We start from the raw sequence: 23771 nt of genomic DNA, 5'->3' as shown, positions 1-23771 counted from the left end.
TTCATTGTGGGCGCAAGTCAGCCCGAATAAAATCTTTGTTTATACACATTTTCGCAGCCTTTCTGCTCTACAGACTGCACTCACCACTTCGTGACAGTATGGGGTAGATTACATTCTGCACGTTTCTCTACCACATATCTAAGAATGTAAATATTGTCTATTGTCAGATATCCTATACCAAAGCCTACCAGATAATTTGGTTGATTGAAATCTAAGGCTGTCTCGACTCTTTTAGCGATTACCTTTGTGAATACCTTGCAGGCAACGGACACTGCGCGGATCGGTCTCTAAATTTTCAACTCCTTGACGTCTCCATTCTTATGAACTAAGATATTATTAGCGTTCTTTGAAGATTCTGGTGCGCTCGAGGTAAAAAGGCAATTCGCATGTAAGGTGGCTATTATTTTAGCACAATCTATCCTGCGTACTTCAAGAGATTGGCTGCTATGTGATCCTGACACTGCTTTCCCCTTTAGCACTGCTTCTAATGCTTTTTTTTCCTCTTTCGTTACTGGTGGGATGTCAACTTGCTGTGCATTACTGCCTCTCTTATTATGTTCTGATTACATTGACTACTGTATAGGTTTGTCTAGAATTCTTAGCTGCTTTAACTTCCTATTCACATCGCTACTGACATTGTCCTCTTTGTCTCTTAACGCATACATCTGGTGTTTACTTATGCCTTGCTTCCTCTTCACCGCTTTTCACCTACCTCCGCTCCTTAGAGAATGCTCGACTCCCTCCATATAGAACCCCCTGAAGTCTGCTAACTTGCACTTAATTATTAACTTTGATAGCTCTGCAAGATCTATTCTTTCTGTAGGGTTAGACGCTTTCATTCGTTGGCGCTTGTTAATTAGATTTTGCGTCTCCTGTGGTAATTTGTCGGTATTCTGTCGAGCCATCCGACCGCCTACTTCTACTCTGCTCAGCGTAATGTTAGTTACAAGATTAGCGTTCATAGTTTGAGCCTTAAGGTAATCTTTCTCAGTCAAAGTCGAATACCTGTTCTGTAGCAATATCCTGAATTCTCTACTTTCTGTCTTACCGTTAACTCGGTTATGGTCTTCCGCTTCATTTGTTTCTTCGCTTCCTCTTCAAGTCTAAGGAAATTCGAGACCTTACCATTCTGTGGTCGCTACAGCGCACCTTACCGAGGACTTCCACGCCCTGCAGGATGCCATAATGAGCGCATAATATGAAGCCTATTTCATTTTTAGTCTTTTCACTGGAGATCTTCCCCAGCCACTTTCAGTACTCGTTTCCGGAAGAAGGCGTTCATGAACCGTAATTTATTTCTGTCTGCAAGCCTTACTAACTCCGGCCTACTATTCCTGGAGCCTATGCCATATTCGCCTCCCGCATGATCTCCAGCCTTCTTTTTGGCGACCTTCGTATTGATGTCGTTCATCGTTACAGTATACTGTGATTTTACATTGTTCTTTGGCCATTTCACGTCCTCATAGAAGCTAGCAACGATCAGGTCATCATGGCTGGATCTAGGTGCGTGGATCTACCACCTTCAGCTTGTACCTCTTATTGAGCCTAATTACGACAGTTGCCATCCTCTCGTTAACAATATAGAGCTCCTCTATGTTGCCAGCTATATCCTGATTGATGAATAATCCCAGACCTAGTTCTCGTCTGTGTGCTAATCCACGATAGCACATTACGTGCCCGTCCCTTAGTGCTGTATACGCCTCATCGGTCCTCCTAACCTCACTAAGCCCTAAGACATCCCACTGAATATCCGGTAGTTCTTCGAAAAGCCCTGCTAGGCTGACTACCATCACTGGATAATGCTCTAGCATTAAACGTTGCCAGGTTCAGTTTCCAAAGGATGCCTGTTCAGAGCCTGTTCAAAACCTGTTCAAGAGCAGCCTCCGCTGCTCCACTGGTCTGACCGGTGCTTTCATCAGTTGCTCCGCAGGCGCTGGGTCTGAGGGCCGTGCGTTAATTGGTTTGTTGATAGAAGGTTGTGTCCGAGTTCTGCATCACGATGGCCAAATTCTGTCCTGGTGAGGCTGTGCGGTGTCGGTTATTGTCACTGAGGTCAGGCTGCGAGGTCAGAGATTCGAACCACGGTTCTCTTGCGCGGGAGGCGGATGCTCTACCTGTACGCCATCGCTGCACTTTCTCTTATGGAGTACCTGAATTGCTGAATTGTGTGCAATCCCTTAATGCATACCTGATATTATGCTGTAGTGATGTTAGTTCATGTTACTGAATGTAACTTTTCTTGAGGTGAGAATACTGCAGGAAAAAACTATTAGTCAGCTATGGCAGCTCCCAGTAAATATGGTAGTTTTAAATTGATGCTTGCGACCTCCTAAGTTACGAGCTCTTTATATCTTTTGGGAAACTAGATACGACGCGCATTCAATCATCGTCACGAGTTTCATGTTCACCGCGAACGTGACATAGTCTGGTGCGCTGTTTTCGGTGGCACTTTCTACTACCGAGACTGCATCGGGTGAGCACGTAAGTCCCTGTTGCAATTTATGATAAACTGAAATACTGAATGCCGGTAATGAACCCGAGAAAACAAATTGAGTGGCGGATGTAACTAGACTGCAGCTATTTAATTTTGCTTCTACCCCAAACACAGTTTGGTCGTGTTTATTGGGGTAAAAGCGATTTGCTTGGAGAGCCAATGAAAATTGTTCATATATGGCGCGTGAATCATTTCAAAGCACAATAAGGCAACGTTACTGCAAGCGTTTATTGCGCAATGTGGACTGTTATATTGCTTCTTAAATGGGACTTTACAGCCACTCTTCTAGACACTGCTTGCACTCTTTACAGCAGCAATGATTGACAATTCTTCTCGCAGATGGATATCGAGGTCTTGCATTGAAGTCAAAGAGAAAGTAAACTATGACAGCGAAATATACCCTGGACAGAATATGACCCGCAAAAGGTTTTGTGAAATGGTGCATAGAGGAGTCGCCGGCGTGAAGCCAGAATCCGTGCGTACTTTGTCAAACCTTCTCAACGCATTAAATAATATATATATTTTTGGCGGGTAACAATAACAATATCCATGTACTGAGGATCACTACAGCATTTTAGGACTTGCGGGAAGGATTTGCGTCAGGTCTGAATTTCAAAGAGTAAAAGAGTCAAAGAGTTTATTCAGACAACGCATGGTGCAGTTGCCTAGGGCGCAGACCAAAAGGCAAATGAATGCTTGACAAAGATACTGCGCCCTTCTGGCTTCCAGCTGAGAGCAGAAGATATTCAGCGCATAAAATAAACACTAAACGAGGAAATACAGAGTGTTTGTTAGCATTAAACCCCAGTTATTTCATATTCAACATTTACGTATAGCATTTGGGCAAATGCTGTGAGAAACAACAGAAACAACAATAAAAACGAAAAGAGGGGTCATACCTTCAGTGACAACAGATACGTAGGGATGCTATTTTTGAAAGCTCTCAATGATTTACTTTACTGAATAATGCTTACAGCACTATGGTGATCATTTCAAAAGCTGGAAATTCGGTAGCTAAGTTTCTGGGTGCCGTAGTTTGTACATATTTTTTCCTTATTATAACATATGTGCCGGGTGTTGTAGGTGTGTGTTTTCGTTAGATGTTGATGACAAAAAGCGGTAGGATCCAAATGCATTTGTACGTAAGTAGCTAACGCTATCTTGTTTATAACATTCCACAGTGTAAGCAGTTGGTGTTTTCTGAACAATGAGGCCGAGTGGCTAAGGTATGGTGCATTATCTATTAGTCACAAAACTTTCTTTTGTAATAAGCATATGTTTTCTATGCTTGTTTTAGGTGCTGTGCCCCAGACAAGAAGACAATAGTGGCAACGCGAATGTACCACTGTGTAGTATAGTTGTTTTTTTAGCCAGATAGGCAAAAGGTCCTTCATTTTATACATGATACCAATGGACCTATAGATACCAATGCGAACCTTTTCAATGTCTAGATGATCTTGAAATATGACAAGAAGAAATTTATGTGATATTACACGTTGTATAGATTCATCGCGAAATTGGATAAGTATTTCTTCTTTTATACACTTGTTACGAGCGCGGAATATAATGTAGTTACCTTTTTTTGTGTTTAACTCTAGTTCATTACCGTGGAGCCACATCGACAAATTTTCCAGCCATACGTTGGTTAATGCTTCGAGGACTTCTATATCTTGTCCGCAGGTGAATACATTGATATCATCTGCGTACAGTATTATTTCTGGTGTAGACGGCACGTTAATGATATCATTTATATAAAGCAGAAATAACACGGGCCAAGGATTGATCCTTGTGGAACTCTGTACTGTATGTGACCTAAGCTGGACTTTGCATTCGTAATATTTGTGTACTGGTGACGATTTAAGAGGTAATTCTTTTTTATTGTGAGAGCCGTTCATTTAATGCCATATTTATATACCTAGTACAGCAAAATAGGGCGCTTAATGGAGTCTAATGCCTTTTAATGTCTAGAAAAACATATATTGTATATATTTTCTTCTCAAAATTGTCTATTATCTTGTCTTTAATTTTATTAGCACCATTTTAGTAGATTTCTCTTTCTGGAATCTATATTGCTGTTTGGCGATGCTATCGTTTCGCTTACAGAAGTTTAGTAGCCTGATGTTTACAACTTGTTCAGCTACTTTCGTGAGGATTGGTAGGAGTGAAATTGGCGTATAATTATTTATATCCTTTCTATCACCTCCCTTGTGTAAGACGGAGACTTTAGCAATTTTTAATTTTTCTGAAAATATTCTGGTACTCAAAATCAGGTTGCATATATGCGTAAGTGGCTGACTAATCATGTGACTAATGGATTTCATAGGTTGAAAGGTAATGTCATCAGCACCACATGCACTGCTATTTTTAGGTGTTTGATTACTGCGTAGATTTCTATTTGTGTAGTTGGAAATATGAACATTGAGCTTTGGATGTTGGACGTGATATACATTGTAAAAACCCAGTTACTTGCCTGAGATTTACTTGATGCTTCTCATGCGAGAAAGTGTTCATTAAGTTCGTCAGCAAGCGACGCCCCTATGTAAGACACACAATTTATAACGAGTTCAGAGATTCCGTCTCTATGTTGTTGGACATTAGCTTGTTTACTGTATTCCATACTTGTTTAGGGTTATTGCAGATATCAGTAAGCTTATGTTCGTAATAACTAGTCGTGGCTTTTTTAATATCAGAGCTTAACTTATTACGAATTCGTTTATATTCAGTCAAACACTCCATATTTTTCGTTCTGATAAAAGAGGCAAATAATCTCTCACGTTCTCTAATTATTTTCAGAAGGTCGGCATTTATCCATGGCTTTCTGGCCTCTTTACACTTTTTAAATCCTATTGTCTGGAAGGCTCGATTGTAGAGCTCGGTAACTGTTTTAATAAAGACGTCATATGCTGCGACGGGGTCAGACAGTTGAAGAACATCTGTCCAGCTTGTTTCTGCTACTAAGTTTTTAAATATTGTGGTCTTAGCTTCATTATTGATTCTGTATGTAATGGGTGAATATGTTTTGGAATGACTCAGTGGTGTACAGTAGGGTTTAAAGAACATAAAAATAGGTACATGGTCACTAATATCAGCTATTAATACGCCTGCTTGCACATCATCCTTTCTATAGCTTGTAAAACACGCATCTAGTTAAGTATGGCACAAGTCTGTCACTCTAGTTGGCATATGTATTACATTTTCACAACCAAAGGACAGAAAAATATCAAGCATTCTTTGCTGATCAGAATCAAACAATAAAAGATCGATATTGAAATCACCACCAACAACTTCAGGCAACTTAAACTGCATGCACTGCTCTAACATATTTTCAAGAAATGCTAAAAAAATAACCTGCGATCCAGAAGGCGGCCTATAAACAACGGCAAATATGGTACCAACATGCTTTAACATGATGCACTCAAAGTGCTGATTTCTTACACAACACTCTTCTATGGTGCCATAATCTATTTAGTTCATTATATAAATAGCCGCACCTCCCCCTCTCTTATCACTCCGTGAAACTGATACACATATGTATCCTGGAAACTGTATAACATCATAATCGTTGGTGATCCTAGTTTCAATGAAAGCTAATAATAATTATAATTGGTTTTTTGGGGAAAGGAAATGGCGCAGTATCTGTCTCATATATCTTTGGACACCTGAACCGCGCCGTAAGGGAAGGGATAAAGGAGGGAGTGAAAGAAGAAAGGAAGAATAGGTGCCGTAGTGGAGGGCTCCGGAATAATTTCGACCACCTCGGTACCTTTAACGTGCACTGACATCGCACAGCACACGGGCGCCTTTCCTCCATAAAAACGCAGCCGCCGCGGTCGGATGTAAAAATTCAAATTTATGTCTAATGCATTTAGGACGATTACCACATAATCTTGTTTATTCCGAAGGCTGTGAGCATTGAGATGGAATAAAGGAAATTTATTTTTTTTTCGTAGATGCTTTGAATGTTTGAACGAATCAGCATCATGGTAAGAATATGTGAACAGGACTGTGACTTTCAAGGGTGCCAGCGCTATCAGTTACCGCGATGCGCGTACCGCCCGTTACTCAACATATCTTATCCAGATCGTTTGTCATCCTAATCCTGATAACGCGGTTGCGGGGGCCGCGACGAACAAACATTTTTTCATTATTTAGCCAGGCAAACTCATACTCTATTTCTTTTGCCGCTTCCTTCATTCTTCAAAAGAGCGTCTTGTTGCGTGCTGTCAGCTTTTAATTGAAGAATATTTTAGATTTCGTTTCCTTTAGCTGTCCTTTTTTTCAAGACATGCGTCTCTGGTTGAACGCGGTACGAAGCGTACAAGAACAAGTGCAACCTTTTAAGCACTTTCCCCGAACTCATTTTCATTGTCATTGATAGACCGTGAGGGCAATCGATGAACAGCCTCAACATCTCGGAAAGGAGCGGAAGTTCGCGATCAGTGACCAAGACTTTAAGCTTTTCCAGTAGGTTTTTATTATCATGGTTGGGCAACCCAAGTATTTCTAAATTTTGACGTCCGCCGTACTGCTCTAGCTTGTTAGCTTGTTACCTTAATCCCTGGTTTTCTTGTTCTGCTACCTGAGCCTCGAGTTTTTCCACTCGCTTTCAGGGGGCAGATATGTCTGCATCCTGGTGTTTCATTTTTGACAATACTTTGTCGTATTTTGTGGACATTTCCTGCATAAAGTGCTCAATACCATCCACAGTGGCTTTTATCTCTCCTTGCGTGTCGATTTTTGACTGAACCTCAAGTACTTCTGTGAGCACGAGACGAAAATCCGCAATTTCACTTGCAAGATTTGCTTCCGGTTCCTCGCTTGTTTTCGTACCACTCTGGTTGCTTCGAGCCTTAGCTGTTTTACATGTGGGCATTTCCATGCTTTTCTTGCACCTTCTGCCTTTTTTTGTATCTGGCTTCATTTACCACTGAACATGTGCCAATATGATACATGTAATGACATTCTGATCACGTTAGAAACACTTCATCCTCAGAAAGCTCTTTGTTGCCTGCAAGTCATGTGTCAGTCATTTTTCCTATCATCACGACAGACCGAGCAGTCAGCAGCAGCGGCTACCAGAAAAAAATTGCAAAAAATGCAACAAAAAAGAAAAACCAACCTGAAATGTAAGGTGAAAGTTTTAGGGTCCGGATAGCAGCTCCTGCGGTGCCGCTGCTGCTCATTGCTTGTGAAGCAGGTCTTCGGTGGCGCGCTACTTTTATAGCTGTTGGGTGGTTGTGTCCGAAGCTACGTTGATACTAGCAGCCAGTTTCCATGGCACGTTTCCGATAGCCAGCCATTCTTCGGTAGCTCATCCAGGCTAGGCGTACGGATTCGGCTCCTGCAATTTAAGGTGAAGGTTTTAGGGTCCGTATAGAAGCTCCTGCGGTGACGCTGTTGCTTAACTCTTGTTAGTCTCTCTCGAATACAAGAACTGCAAGAAGAAAAGTGAAAAGGGTCGAGTACAAGCTTTCAAAATAACTAAGTTTCGCATTTTTCAAAAGACGTATTTTGGGGTATGCAAAGGTGTTCGAGTTTTGGAACATGATATTCGTCACAATGAACCATTTTGATGACTGGACTCTTACGAATATGTCAGCTAAAACTAATTGGGTACAAAATGTTGGTTACAACGTGCCAAAATACAAGATCTTTTGAAAGACTTCCAGGCAAAGCCACCTCTCCAGTTCACGTAGTTCGTTGAAATAGGCAAAATTTCCTGTGCAATAGCGCCGACGCTAACCACGCTTCTGAAATTCTTTAAAAGGATATGAATCTTGCTTGCGGTTGACTACAGGTCTTCAAAAAATTAATTACCCCAAAATAATAGTTAGAAAGATGGCTATTCAGTACTAGTTAAAGAACCTTCTGGTTAGCACGCCTTAGCTGTATTCTGATGTGATGCCGCACTGACTACGCGATGTCGGAAAAAGCGCTCTTCTAAGTCAGAAAGCCTTTTTTTTCAAAAAAAAAAGACTTAGGTGCAACACCCTGTATGTGTCAATAAAATGACGAAAAATATGTTCTATGTGCTCTGTTCTCCAAAAAATTTCCCAGCGCCTGAGTTATCATTGTATGCAAGCAGCGCAGCCAATTTAACATGCGACAACAGCAATAAAAAAAAGGTGTAAGAAAAGCCATCTACAAAGCGCGGCGCGTGGCCGCGTGCAGCAGGCGGGCAGCGGTACATCTTCCAACATCCTCTAGCTGACCCGATTTGTGATCAGTCTGTGCCTGAAGCAGCTGACATGCGACCTCCCCTTCCCCCCCCCCCCCCCGCGCCCACGTGTTTTGGTCGTCTGTTGTCATGGAGATAAGCCGTACACCATTCGCTAGAACTGTAACTGAAGGAGGGCGTGGCGCTACCGTCCGAATTTCGTGGCCGCTGAGAGGTATAGAAAGTTTCACCCCCCTGGAGGCGTGATCTCCTAAGCTTCAGATATATTTCCGCAACTGGGGGTCTGTTTGAGTACCCATTCAAGAGGAATATTTTGTGCTGTCAAAGCAAACAAGCCAACAGTGATCGCAAAGCACAGTGCGAACACCTGCCAATACTCATGTGGCAGTGACCTCTTTGAATGGAAAATGTAAAATTAGTTTTTGTGGAAAATAAATGGTATAGTGTCTGTCTCACATCTCGATGGACGCCTGAACCACGCCATAAAGTAAGAAATAAAGACGTGAGCGCGAGAGCGATGGAAGAAAGAGATGTTCAAGTGGAGGGCTGAGGGCTCCGGAATAATTTCGACCAGCTGGAGATCTTTGACGTGCACTGACGTCGCACAGCACGCGGATGCCTTTTTGTGTTTCGCCTTCATCGAAACGCGGCCGCTTCGGTCGGTTTCAAACCAGGGAGCTACGGTTCACTAGCGGAGCGCGCTAACCACAGAGCCACCACGGCGGGTAGGTGGCGTTCCAGCTTTGGCTGTTTACGAGAAAGAGGTGCCTTCTTTTGTTCGCCGACGGGTCATCATCAACATCACCACCACCACCACCACCATCATCATCATCATCATCATCATCATCATCAGTCTGAATACATCCACTGCAGGGCAAAGGCATCTTCCATGTCTCTCCAAATAACCCTGTCTTTTGCCAGCTGCGCCCACCCTATGCCTGCAAACTTCCTAATCTCATTTGCCCACCTAGCCCTCTGCCACCCCACAGAACAGGGTTAGTTGGAGGGGTACGCGAGAAGCCTGTGAGCTGCAGTGGTCGTAGTCGGGCTTCTCATGATGATTGCAAGGACCGTGACTGCACCTGGAAAAGAACCAGCGACAGAGGAGGCTACGGCGGCATTTCTTTGGACTCATTCATGTGGAGGGGCACCCTTGTACGCCCTTTGACGACGGACATTCTCACTGGACAGCGCCGAATATTGCTGTGGACAACGAATAGCTACTTGTTTCAACCAGATAGAGGGTCACGAAGAGGCAATCGGTGAGGCTGAGCTTGCCCTCAGTGCTTCGCAAAGCGTCTTTCGAGAATGCCAAGAGAGGTCCTGTCTTTCCATTGGGTGTATGTTGACAATGGGTAGTCGAACAAATTAATTCTTTCAGAAGGCCCTGCTTCAAGCAAGCAAATTTTTTTTACTGCGGTGGTGGAGATTTGTTCCAGTTGCCAACTTCTGTCAACGACCAGACCTGAAGCAATACCCCTGTTTATTCGAAAAGTTTCCGGAATGCCGCTCCTTGCCGAATTCATGTGCGTCGAAAAGGCGAACACCGCGCCGCCCTGTGCGCAGCCTTACCGTCCTTTCCCAGACGCTTCCTTTTTTTATCAACGATGGATTTAATGTAGGAACGTCTTCTAAGAAACGCGATGTGGCTCCCATTTTTTTTATATTTTTATTCATTTGCAGGTGTCGTCAGCTGATGAAATGATTTAAAAATTTACCATCTTGTTCAAATAAAATTTCTAATCGTTCGCTTTTAACCGTAAGTCACCTCCCTGCTTTTTACCACCTGTATTTCGATCGTTTTTTTCTTAACTTCTACGAGGATTCGTTCACACGACCATTGTTATCTGTAAATTGCACTGATTCGGAGAGAGTGGCTATGCCTGCATCGACATTCGGATGAATACCGCCATATTTTGTTATGAGATTAGTATGATACGGTTAAAGCTCTTTCTCTATAAGTAGTTGAAAATCTTTAGAGGTCGAATGCCATTTCCTCGCTAAAGAGAAGGGTAGTTGCATGTTATAAAAATGTCCATCGACATGATTACAGCACACTGCAAAAAGTTTTGGTTCCGGGCAATGCAAGCGCGTGTCACACCAGAAGTAAGCGCTTGAGATGACAAGTCACTTTTTGGCGGATTAGGAGGTTGCTGCAAACGGTGACCGGTGGAACGCCGCTTCTCATCATTGGAGACGAAGAAAAAAACGCGAGATACGTCTGAGGTTTCGCCGGTTTCAAGAGAGAAAATGAATCGAAGCCAAAAGGGCAGAAACAAAACAATCTTCTTACAGCAAAAAAAAAGATACAGAAGATTTTCGAAGCACTCGTAATAACACAGACAATTTTTTCGACAGTATAAAGCGACACATACGGAAGTAACACAAGAGAGAGACTACAGTACAAGAGAGATATTACACCTAACGTGAACTAACACCGCAGAGAGACAAAGAAACAAAACGCAATTCAGTGACTTGCCACTGGAACAGCGCTGCAGGGGGGCCTCTGCAGCTTGCAGGCGTTGGCGGATGGCGACACCACGGGTTCCGGAGCATCCGCAGGGACATCACCGCCGGAGATGATGGTGAACAGTGCATCAGCATGGACCCGAGCACCCGCGCTTCGCCGTGCGTGGCATCGCAGTGTCCGGGGAAAAGGGGTTCCTGGCGGTTGAGCCGATGCCGAGCGTTTGGACCTTTAAGGCCCCACGGCGGTGGCAGCACACCACTTTGGCCCCAGCTTCCTGTAGATTGCACCTCCGGCCTGACCCGTCTGGGGGGAATCGGCAGTCGCCTTTTTCTATCCTCCCCTTCATCCTTCACTTTCCTATGTCTTTCTCACAACTCTTCTATATGCTACTCACTTCTTGGTTTTCGCTTTTTCCTGGTGGCGAGGATTAACCTTGGGTGACCAACTACCCTCAGTTGCGTCATATTTGGTAATAGTTGAGGTGCACAGCTGGCGTGGTCAGGACTTGCTTTCAAGTTCTTGTCGCGTCCCCTTGTTGGACTCCGTGGTGAGTGTCTGGCAGCACGACCGAAAAACTAAATTTTTTATGCCTCCCCTCCTTTCAAAACCAGATCGCTCTCTCAGAAGAGGGCGGAACGAGGCAGATAACTGTTTTCAGAAAAGAAAAGTACCTTTCCCCAAATTCTATATTTTCCAGAGTGAAACAGAGGATAAAAAAGCTAGACTTATATCGCAATTCCTTGACGGATGCTTTGGGCTTTGGCTATGAAGTGTTAAAAATAGCTAGCGGAGATTTACTTCTAGAACTGCGCGACAGCGTACAACACATAAAACTTTCAACCATCGTATCTATCGGGGACATCAACGTCTCTATCACTTCACACCGGTCTCTGAATACTGCGCGAGTCGGTATCTCTCAATTTGATTTTGTCCACCTTTCTGAGGAAGAAAGGCTTAATGGGCTTTCTGACCAAGATGTAATAGATGTACACCGGATCAAGATAAGGACGGTTGACAAGGAAAATAGACACCAAACATATGATGCTGACCTTTAACACCAGAAAAATTGCCCGAAACCATTGAATTGGCATGCCTGAAAATCAATGTACGACCATATATACCCAACGCAGATGTTTCAATAGCCACAAGTTCGGCAATGGCTCAAAGGTGGCCGCGGTCGCAAAGTTTTCGCGAAATGTGCTTTAAAAGATCACTCCTCTGATAACTGCGACGCCACCCCACGCTGCACAGACTGTGAAGGAGACCATGCTGCATACTCCAGGGCCTGTGGGTCCTGGAAGAAAGAAAAAGAAACAATCACACTCAAAACTTCTGAAAACATTTGTTTCAAACACAAAAAAGCGCATTCTCCTTCACGGCGAAAACAAACTTCGCTGATGTGGTGCGTCGCCGCGGCGCACCACAACAGTCTTCGGCAACTGCCCAGGCGACTCACAGTGTGTGTGTGGCGGGCCATCCGAGCTCCCGGGTTGAGTAGGTAACACTACTCCGCCAACCCAAAAAAAGGCCTCGAAGAACACAGGGTCGGTGGCCCTCAAGGCCTCCTCCCACACTTCGAGGTCTAACTCTAACCTCCACGTGCCCTCTGCACGCTCGTCCATCGCCTCTGGAGAAGCGATGGACAAGACTCAGGGCAGCCCCGTTCCGTCCACGTCGGGTGGTCGTGGCGCTCTCTAGATGCGCCAAAGAAAGGCAGGCTCCGAGTTACGGGGTCATAAACAATTTTATCGAGTTGTTCACTCCACAGAGACACAAAATTAAGATGACTTTCATAATTCAATCGAACTGTAGAAGACTTCTGAACAACTGCAGCAACATCAAAGATATCCTTGGAGCACACGCTTCTGTTGCTTTATGTCTACAAGAGACAAAGTTAGGGCCTCAAAAAATAATTTTTTCAAGAATTATACTGTTTTTCGTTGTGACCGAGATGAGGCGAACAGGCTGTCAGGAGGTGTCGCCATCATAGTGAAAAATGGTGTAACGGCTGGTGAGCTAAAACTAAAACAAGACTTGAAGCTGTAGCAGCCACTCTGCTTGCACACAAAACCATAACTGTGTGCTCTGTATGCATTGAGCAACAGCTGAAGGTAACATTCCATGACTTAGAGGTTCTTTTAGAGCAGCTACCAGAGCCATACCTGGTAATTGGAGACTTCAATGAAAATTCTTGTTTTGGGGAAGCGAGAAAACTGACGCTAGAGAGCAGCTTACAGAGGATCTTATTCTAACCACTAATATATGTCTGCTAACGTCCGGTAAACCAACATACTGTTCCGCAATCTTGGGTAAAATGATTTTTTTAGATTTATCTTTTAGTTCACCGTCTGCTTTCAGTGATTTTATCTGGAGTAGTTTAGATAATTTATTTGGAAGAGATCAACTCCCTGTAATATTAAGTGTGTCATCATCGCCAACAGTTTTTCTGAGAAAACATGGAATTGGAAATTGCAATTAGCTGACTGAGCATTGTTTACAAAAAAGCCAGTTTAGAGGATATAATTCAAGAAAATAATGGCATAGATGAGATTGATGAAATGTTCACAACATGCAATCTTTCTGCTGCACATGTATCAATTCCGAAATACACAGGAGTGGTACGCCCGAACCACAGAGTGTGGTACTCACGAGAATGTAAGGAGACAAAAAAAACGACCAAAAAGCGAGAGCACTGACCCGAACTATTACACACAAGGCCAAGAAAACTTGACATGCTTACGTTTCTTCCATAAACACCTCAACCAGATTTGAAAAAAAATGTGGGAGCAGGTGAGAAATTACATGGCAGCTTTTCACCATTCAGAATTCCTCTATTAACGACACCTGGCACGCAGACAAGCATAAGGGAACAGGCAGACATATTCGGAGATCACTTCACTGCAGTCTCTAGTTCCTCACATAATACCGGGTCATTCATAAAATAGAAAACTATGGTCGAAAAGCAAAGTCTCCCCACAAGTGGAGGAGCAAACGAACAGTACAGTAGATTAATTACCCCCAGGATATCCCTACAGTACTGCCTGCTGAAAAAAAAACTGCTCCAGGACTCGACCAAATACATTATGAAATGCTGGCAAACCTTTCCTAGCCTGCTGTAGAGGCGCTTTTAAGGTTCTTTTAGTAAAGTATCGGTATCAAGGAAAATACCTGCAGCCTGGAAGAAAGCAAATATTGTGTCATTTCTTAAATCCGGCAAGCCACCAGCATCTCCTAGCCGTTAAAGACCCATAGCCCTTACCACTTGCCTAGCCCAATCCTTTGAATGTGTCCTAAATATGAGATTAACTTTTTTCCTTAAGTCCTGTGAACTTCACAGCCACCAGTGCGGCTTTTATAAGGGATGTTCCACAACAGATCACCTAGTTGGTCTGAAAAATACTCTCCGAGAGGCTTTTGTTCACAAACAACACTATCTTGCTGTGTTTTTTTTTTATTTTGAGAGGGCATACGACACCGCCTGGAGGTTCGGGATTCTTCGTGACCTTGCCGAGCTTGGCATTCGAGGTAGAATGTTGAATTGCTTAAAATACTTCTTATCCAACCGTTCATTTCATGTGCGCCAAGGTACAACCCTTTCGAGGAATTTCAGCCAGGAAAACAGAGTACGTCAGGGGTGCATTTTAAGCACTACACTATTTGTTGTAAAAATGAACTCTCTTAGTAAAATAATCCCAAGGTTCATTATGTACCCAGTCTATGTAGACGACCTTCAAATAGCTTTTACATTCTCCGATGTATCAACATGTGAAAGACAAATACAATTAACAATAAATAAACTGGCAACATGGGTGAACAAAAATAGGTTCCGGTTTTCCCCACAAAAATAGGTGGAAATTTTGTTCTCACTAATTGGAGGCATACATACAGATCCCACCCTAAACCTTAATGAAATAGAGTTACCCTTGAAAAATCAGCATAAATTTCTAGGTATGACATTTGATAGAAAGCTCACTTTCCTGCCTCACATTAATGCTTTGAAAAAGAAAGCCACTCGGTCCCTGGGCATACTCAAAATACTTTCCCGGAAATGCTGGGGTTCCAATAGGGCATGTCTTCTACAAATTTATTGCTCCGTAATATGCTTTACCTTAGATTATGGAAGTATAGTTTATGGCTCAGCGAGACCATCGCATCTTAAACTGCGGGATCCGATCCATATTTTGGCTTGAGTCTTTCTACTGGTGCATACAAGACGTCGCCCATGAACAGTCTGCATGTAGAAACGAACGAACCATCACTTACAGACAGAACAATGATGCTCACTTGTTCCAAAATTCTAAAAATTCGTTCACTACCTAAACACATCTGTAACCAAATAGTCACAAAGTGCCCATCCAGAATACATATTAACAACAAACCACAATGTACCAGGCCACTGCCCTTGCGTTTCGAAGAGATGTGCCAAAATCTCGGAGTACTGGACACATTGCCTGGCATTGTTGGAAGACGAGATCCACGCCGCCATGGTACAATTTCCCGGAAATCTGGGAGTTCACTCTTACACATTTCAGCTAAAAGCAAACTCCACAACCGCATATAATACAAGTTTCTTGCACTCGAGGAGAATTAGACTACATGCGCAGCTTTTTATACCGATCGCTCAAAAATAGATCTTTACGTTGGAAGTGCACTGGTACAAGGAAACTGCAGTCAAATAGTAAGGCTTACACAGTGTGCATCACTCTTCAGTGCCACATGTTAACCCGTCTATGTAGCCATTGAACAAATAGTAAGGAGAACCTCAAAAACAGATTTATTTACACCAACTCGCTAAGTTTACACACAACTTTCTACTCTAGAAATGCAGTCACTCCTGTACTTGGTAATATCATAACAACATAGTAATAGCCAAAGCTAAAGGACAAAACTTAAAACTCTGCTGGGTACCAAGTAATATCGGAATTAAAGGCAATGAGCGAGCAGACGTATGCGCTGCTCCAGCACGTGACAAGCAAATAAAGAAAGTAAATATTTCGTTAAAATATTGCATTAACTCAATACATCGTGTCATAAGACAGAAATGGCAGTCCGCGTCGAACAAGGAAATGAAAACAAACTACACATGTAAAACCAGTTATAAGTGAATGGAAGTCCAGCACCCACCAGGAACGTTTTAAGGAAGTGTCTATCTGCCGTCTTCGTATAGGACGCACGCACCTCACACAGAACTTCCTGCTGACAAATCAAGATCTACCTGTCTGCGAAGAATGCAGAGATGAAGTTATTATTAACCACATTATAATTTATTTTACGAAACTGAAAAAAATAAGAAAAAAAGCACTTTACTCAGTTTTATAACAAGTGCATTCCTTTTCATCCTGCACTGCTTTTGGGAGATGATGCCATTATTGATATGTCATGTGTTTTTAGTTTTTGAAAGAAACGGGATTTCTCAAGAGACTCTAAATTTTTTACCCACTGGTAAGTGTGAACTTTAGTACACTTCAGCCACTTTCTCATGCCTGAGAAAAAGGCTGAGGCCTTTATTTTGATTCGTTGGGAGCCTCGATATCCTTGCGCAGCCAAGGACAGCTACTCTAGCTACCCAGCTCTCTTTAATGCTTTTACTAGTAGCCTTTTCTAAAATTTGTGTATGTGTTCACTGGGTATTATTAACGTTTCAGGGCCTATATCCAAGCATGATATTTACATTTCTACAATATTCAACAAAACACTTTTCCTATAGCTTGTTCTTGGCGCATGATAGCCTCAGTTGCCTATGTGCCATAAAACCCAACACAACACAAACACGTCACTGCGACAGTCTGTAGACCGGAGGATCACGACGGGGCTGTCCCGAAGACTGGCGCACGTTGCCTATGTTATCTGTGATGAGCGATTGGCATCAAACCCGGCATGGTGCTAGCGCGCTTCTCTGAAGCTAAAACGGCGTTACGGGCTGTGGTAGCAGTTAAGGGCCTTCTTTTATGAGCGCCCGCCGCGTCTCTTCGTTTCTTCGCACCAAGGCAGGCGCGCACAAACGCTATTAAAGGCACATTTTCGCTCTCATCTTCGTACCGGGCGCTTCTCCTCATTTCTCTAAATATCGGCGGCACGCACAGACGTGATTCCTTTCGTGTCACGCAGGGAAGCAAAGTGGAGGGGGCAGCAACACACACAGTGTTAAGGGTTCTCCCGGGTTCGTTCCTCCAATATTCCAGAATTCTGTACAGGCGCGCTGGCGAGATTGCTTCCGCACCACGCCGGCATTCCAAATGTGCGCCGAATTTCGAGACAGCAACAAGCATCTAACGGCCGTTATTAAATAGATCATAGAACATATAGCTCTTTTTAACATTTGCAACTGCCGCGGTCACAATTTTGAAACACAGACTTATCCTCAAAAAGGTGTGTCTGGATTGAAACATCATGCATGTACTCCAGCCCTGGCATGCCTTGAGACCGAGTCAGAAGGCATCCCACCGACATGTGCGCGGCCCACGGGAAGTGCTGGTTACGTGATTTCTGGCCTGATCCAGGCCAGTGCAGAGCTCTGGCGGGGACCCTCGCGAAGTGAGTACTCCATGCAACGGCCTTGGCTCGGTGACTGCCGATCTGCCACTGGAAGAAGCGACCAGCAATCCGCCAGCCCAGTCTGCGATTAGGATAGCCTTGCACAAGAAAAATATTACAAAAAATGTGCATCGAACCTGCAACTTGAATTTGCCATAAGTAGCATAGAAACCAAATCTGTTAATTAAGAAGAATCAAATATACAAGACATCAGCGCGCTCAGGCGCCTTCTGAAAAATTTGAATCTTTTCGTGCTTCCAGCTCTGAGCTGAGGAGGCTTCAGCTCTGCGATGTTTGCTGCTGATGCCACCGGTGCAACCTCTTTTGGCTCGTCGAATGAGCGGTTGTAATCCGTTACTAAGGAACGTACAATGCTAGCAGGGGTGGTTAAGATACGTCGCATTTCAAGCTACCGCTAATAAATCGTATTTGGTTTAGAAAAATGTTCCGCTGTTAAATAAGTACGAACGCAATATACTACATGTAAGTGATGTACATGAAGTGATGTATGGCGCGAAGGAATATTATCCTGATAAATATTTTCGCAAGATAACGAAATTATGGTATTGTCACTCACGTTCACAACTTCGTCTAGTCAAATTACAGGTCGCTGTTTTTCTGAGCTTGTCTAGAATTCCTCCCGCAGATTATGCCACCACCACCAACGAGCAAACCCCAGTGATTAAATTGCTAGAGAGTCACGAGATTTTCGTTTTTGAGAGGTTGCATCTGGGAAGGCGTGAGCTGAAATGCCCGCTAGTGATACATTTCGTGTTTCGTGCGCTATATTTTTATGCCTGTAAAAATGTATGCGAACGTTTTTGTCTTTTTTTCTGGAATCAAAACTGGTTCTCTTTTTCATAATGCTGTTTGTAAACTTGAAACCCATAACTTTCTTCTGAGATGAACACCGAGAAATGAGCTGAACTCTTCACGAAAACAAAATTTCTACCTTGATGAAAAATATTCAATACTTGTCGCCACTGTTCTTGAAAGGAGTCAATTTTTTCTCGCGTAAAAAAAAGTGTTTGCTTTCACCTGCATAGTATATAGCTGAATATTCATTATGACTTATCTTATTTCTATACCCACAGAAGCGTAACCACCTTCATAAGAGATGCTTGATGAAGTGCTGCTTTAAAGAGAAATGGGATGAATATGATATGGACTTCAAAATCTGCCGGATACGCTATATGGCGGAAGGATTACGATGTGAGCCTGGAAAAGTGAGCCTGAATTGATTACTCTGGCATGTTGTTCTGGCACAGTTACACGTAACTCGATTATTTTTTGGCGAAAAAAACTATTTTTTTCTCACTTTTCTGATTAAACATGCACACAGTCCCAGACACGAGCATTAAACCACATCCTATCAGCGCGTAGGCGTATGGAGTGACCTTAGATACTAGGAGGCGACAGACCGCAGCAGACACAGGACAGAGAGAAGTGGCTACACAGTCCCTGTCTCCTGTGTCTGCTGCGGAGTATAGCCTCCTGATTTCTCACCAACTGGCCTGCACATCTACCCTTCCAAACTTAGATACTACTTTTTCAAAAGTCCTTCTTTTGTAGCGATAGCATTACGGTAGCATTTTGAGACTTAAGCGTGGCGACGCCGCCACCGTGTCGCTGCGCTGGCACCCTGCGGGTGCGGCGCCACCCTGTGGCTGCGCCGCCACGCTGTCACGTGGTTGGTCACGTGGTGCGGAGCAGCTGCGGCGCGGCGCCGTGGCTGATCACGTGGTTCGTCACGTGGTTGGTCACGTGACTAAGTTCCACTCGGGCAGCGGTAGCTGTCGCGTCACTTCAGGTTTAACCAAAGCACAACCACCGCCAATTTTTTTTACACGTCTTCTATGCCGTCAGCGTTTTGCGAGTTTATTTTAATTTCGGCCCTTAACTGAGGACGTTCTGCTTTCCGCAATGTGACCGGAGCCGTCACTCCCAGCAGACCAGATCAGAGACCTACATTGTTTGTGCAGGTAGATCACCACGTTTATAAAAGCTCAGAAAATTGCGAATGCAGGTAGAGCGCCTAAAGCGTATTGTGATATTTGATGCCGCTACCGATGAAGAAATGGCCGCAAATTCACCAGGCATGAGCTGATTCGTCAAGTGGGAAATGTCAGGGAACTGCTTAATGTGGTTTCGTTGTCTTTCTGAAGAGAGGGATCTCCAAGAGCACCAGAGGGCTGTTCCTGTTTACCTATTTCAAGCCCTTCAAAGCGCGGTGCTTCCGGACATGGGCGCGTGCTGAATTTAAATTTTCAAACAAGGCGCATAATGACGATCTGGCAATAATTGACGAAATATAAAATCGTTCTTGTCTTGACCAGCATCCCGGGACTTTTTTCGGAGGGTCGAAGGAAAAAGTCCTGACCCTACCTAGCCCGTTCGTCTTTGTTAGAATCAACGCCAATTTGTTGTCCGTCCAGGATATCGTTGATGTAAAGCATCGAGCATTTTGCACCACCAGAACATGACACTTTGGCTGCATCAGCTACTTGTATTTAGGTTCTCAACGGAACGCTGGTCGTCCCCTTTGCAAATGAACTTTTCGAAGCAAAGGAGAGCGGGGCTGCAAAACTGATGAATTCGACATTGTTTTACCGGTTGGCCTAAATGGCGTTGAATATGTTCTAGAAAAGCTTTTCCTTTTGCTGTCCACACATGGTTGCCAGCGCATTTTTTACCTACGTTATTCATGATAGCGTGACGCCGATAAATGGAAGAAATGTCCCCCTGTTTTTGTTTTCTATAAACGAAAAGCAGCTTCATCCTCAATGTCGCAGGTTTCTCTGGCGTACTCCGTTGCGCAGTTTTCAGAAACAGATTTCATGTTGCACAGCTGTACGAAGGTGCGCATTCCATGACCTGAGAACGCTAATTGCATGAAAAGATGTAACCAGGAGGGATATCTTCATTATTACTCTTTAATGAAAACCTAGCACTATGACCGAGTAAACAATTAGACCCTGGAAGAATTGACGGCGACATGCGATCACATAAACTGTGCTATCGACTCCGCGATAGTTGATAAACGCGCTAGCACATGGTAACAAATTGATGAAAATTTATGCAGTTGCAAAACCGCCTGGACCGAATATTTTTGCAGGTAATTGAAATGCCAGAACAAATGTAAAAAAATCAAATCATCCCAAGAAGTATGATGAAGGTAAAAGGCGATCACAATCGGCGGTGGTATCAATCGACAATCGACCACAGCGCGAAGAGGCTACTTGAACAATTGATATTTGGAAACGAAGATTCCTCTCTCGTATAGTCCAATACTCTGCCTCAAGAGCAATTATGACGTCATGATCATCAAATTTTGTTCAGAGGTCTCTTGGCGTATCCTTTTAAAACCTTCGACTTTAATCAACTTCAAGAAATATCGAAGATTGACGCCATCTTGTTAAAATCACATAGGGTTCATACAGAGCATCTCTTTCACTTGCTCGTAATTTGTCTATATTGCGATTAACTGTGATACATGGGTATTTTTACGAGCGTACTTAGATTATAATAAGGAACCCCAGTCAGTTGGTTAAACTAATTCGCGGCCCTTCATAATGAAATTTCTCAAAGACTGTGTGTCAGTTCGGCATGATGATTTCCTGAATTTACAGTTGATATGCGTATTATTGAAAGCCTCTGCAGTAGCATATGCAAAAAAGGGTACTTGGATGAAGGGTACAAGTCAGCTAGGCGTTTAATCGTTTTGGATGAACCGCCAGCTTAATGCTATTCTGCATGTTCTAATTCTTCTATGGCAACGCCCCGAGAACCTGTTCTGTGCCATCAAAGTACGCTATTAGATAATCGATCATAATCATCAGCAGCCTGGCTACGCCCACTGCAAAGCAAAGGCCTCTCCCATGCCTCTCAAATTAATTCTGTCCTTTGCCAGTTGCGCACTCCGCTTTCCCACGAACTTACTAACCTCATGTGCCCACCTAAACTTTCTGTGGTCCCCTGCTACGCTTGCCTTCTCTTGGAATGCACTCAGTTACCCTTCAGGACTAGTGGTCATCTTGCCTTTGGATTACATGCAGTAACCCGGCCCATTTCTTTCTCGTGATTTCGACTAGGATGTCTTTAAGCCGAGTTTGTTCCCTGACCCACTCTGCCCTCTACCTGTCTCTTAATTTTATATTTATCATTTTTATTTCCACAGCCCGCTGTGCAGTCCTTAAGCTGTACTTTTTGTTAGCCTCCTGGTTTCTGTCCCATAGTTGAGTGCTCCTAAGATACAAGTGTTGCATACTTTTCTCTTGAGGGATATTGATAAACTGCCATTCATGATCTGAGAGAGCCCGCCATATTGGCTCCACCCCATTCTTATTCTTCCAGTTACTTCCCTCTCATGATGATCGAAACCAAACATTGATGAAGGCGTTTTTCTACAAGCAAGCGATGGAGCATACGCGTACCCATTCTATAGTGAGGAAGCACGAGCCGCAAAGGCTTCCCTATCCGTCCACATTGTAACCCGTGTCCCACACAGGAAGCCCATCGGCATAGGAAGTCTTTGATACCCTCGTCCTTTAAAACAGACATTCATAGTTCATTACCTTTGCCTTCTTGATCTGCTTCTGACTATTATTTTTCTTATCCAACCCCAGAACAGGAAAAATTCCGATGAAGTCGGCGGAGTTAGATAATCAGCAAGTTCTAGCCAAACAGGCTACATAGATTCTGTGGTTGTAATCAGACTCCACTGGAAAGTTTTTCTGGCTTGTTTACTTGCTGATTCCAATCCTTACAGTCGCATGGTTCAGCCAAAAAGATGCGGCGCTTATGAATAGCCACTTGTTAAAACGGACTTAAAGAAGATAAGCTGAAGAATATGATTCGTAATCTGCGCATTACCATGCGAGCTGCAGTTTCTGAATGGAGCAAACTGTCATTTGCTACGTCAGTACTAGCGTTGTTGCTTCTGAAACTTTTTTCAGTAGCTCAGCTTAAGCATTTCACTTGTGCGCTGCCACTAGGAAACTTCAATTTTCAGAATCACGTGCCGCGATAATAGCCTCATTTACTTCATTTCTTTTCCCATTATCTGAGTTCCAGGAGTCACAAGTAATAAGAACGCCATCAAACTTCCTCCTGACCTTTAATGGAGATTGTGAATGTCACTGGAGGACCGATTCAAACTTCATTTTTCTCCTTCTAGTGTTTATTCTTTTTGGCCATACGACAGCGCCTTTATTGAAACATTTCCTACAATGCTAGAATACAAACCTATGTTTTCTATTACACTGATATTAAGGTTAGGCAAGTTTAACGACCCTTTACAGTCTAACTAGTAGCTGGCTTTACTTTCAAAACTATGTGTTAGGTGATTTTTATTCCTTACTTATGAACTACCAAAACCTATGTACTTACCCTTCTTCTCCACAGACATGCAGACGTGGTGTTTGCGCCAAACATGATTGGAACACAACAGCACGGCGATTGAAGAGGCTCCAGAGGTTACAGCAATCATTAGTAGCACTACCTTGAAATTAGCAATGTTCCTTCTAACAGCAACAAATGAAACCCTCAAATATCCCGTGATATCCTTTGGCAGTATTACAGACGAACTTGCAAAATATGAGCAGGTAACGTCAGGAAGTTTTGCTAGTGACAATTATCAAGATGTTTAGTCTTAGCCATACCTACAGTGTTACAACTGAGAAACGCAAGAACTGAATTGATTTGAATAAAGTTGCCTGTAACTAACTTCCACGTGTTTGAGCTTTTGAAATGTTTTCAGTTGCCACTGTGTCCGTGCCAGCAGCTGACTATGCTTGGGTTTCTAACTTCTAGTAGCTCAGAGACGATAACTAATATAGTTTTCACTAAAAATGCGCAAAGCAATCCCTGAATAAAAACGAACGCAAACTTTAAGCAAGACCTACCATATCCCTTAATTTTCATCTAAGACAGAAAAAAAAAAATATCCGTCATTATCTGTTTCTTCAGTCGAATAATATCCACGACAGTATTTTTTAACCGCGAGTGCTAGATGTATTTTCCCCTCAACTGGTCATCATTTGTGTGGACCAACGATTACTGTTCCCGACTGAGCTCTCCTCTGAACGAGCGGAGAC

General features: G+C 43.3%; 1 protein-coding gene across 1 annotated transcript in view; it reads left to right on the top strand.

The window, feature by feature from the left end:
* Window positions 1-23404, top strand: part of LOC144105021 (venom metalloproteinase antarease-like TserMP_B) — a 48016-nt gene extending 24612 nt beyond the window's left edge. Inside the window, exons 7-9 of the mRNA XM_077638235.1 lie at window positions 2834-2969; window positions 18771-18902; window positions 23080-23404. Coding sequence (XP_077494361.1) covers window positions 2834-2969; window positions 18771-18902; window positions 23080-23181 — 370 coding nt within the window. The 3' untranslated portion in view covers window positions 23182-23404. The remainder of the gene's footprint in view (window positions 1-2833; window positions 2970-18770; window positions 18903-23079) is intronic.
* Window positions 23405-23771: the final 367 nt, after the last annotated feature.

This window comes from Amblyomma americanum, chromosome 9, assembly GCF_052857255.1.
Source record: "Amblyomma americanum isolate KBUSLIRL-KWMA chromosome 9, ASM5285725v1, whole genome shotgun sequence".
Classification (NCBI taxonomy): Eukaryota; Metazoa; Arthropoda; class Arachnida; order Ixodida; family Ixodidae; genus Amblyomma; species Amblyomma americanum.
This window is presented reverse-complemented; position numbering and strand designations above follow the sequence as displayed.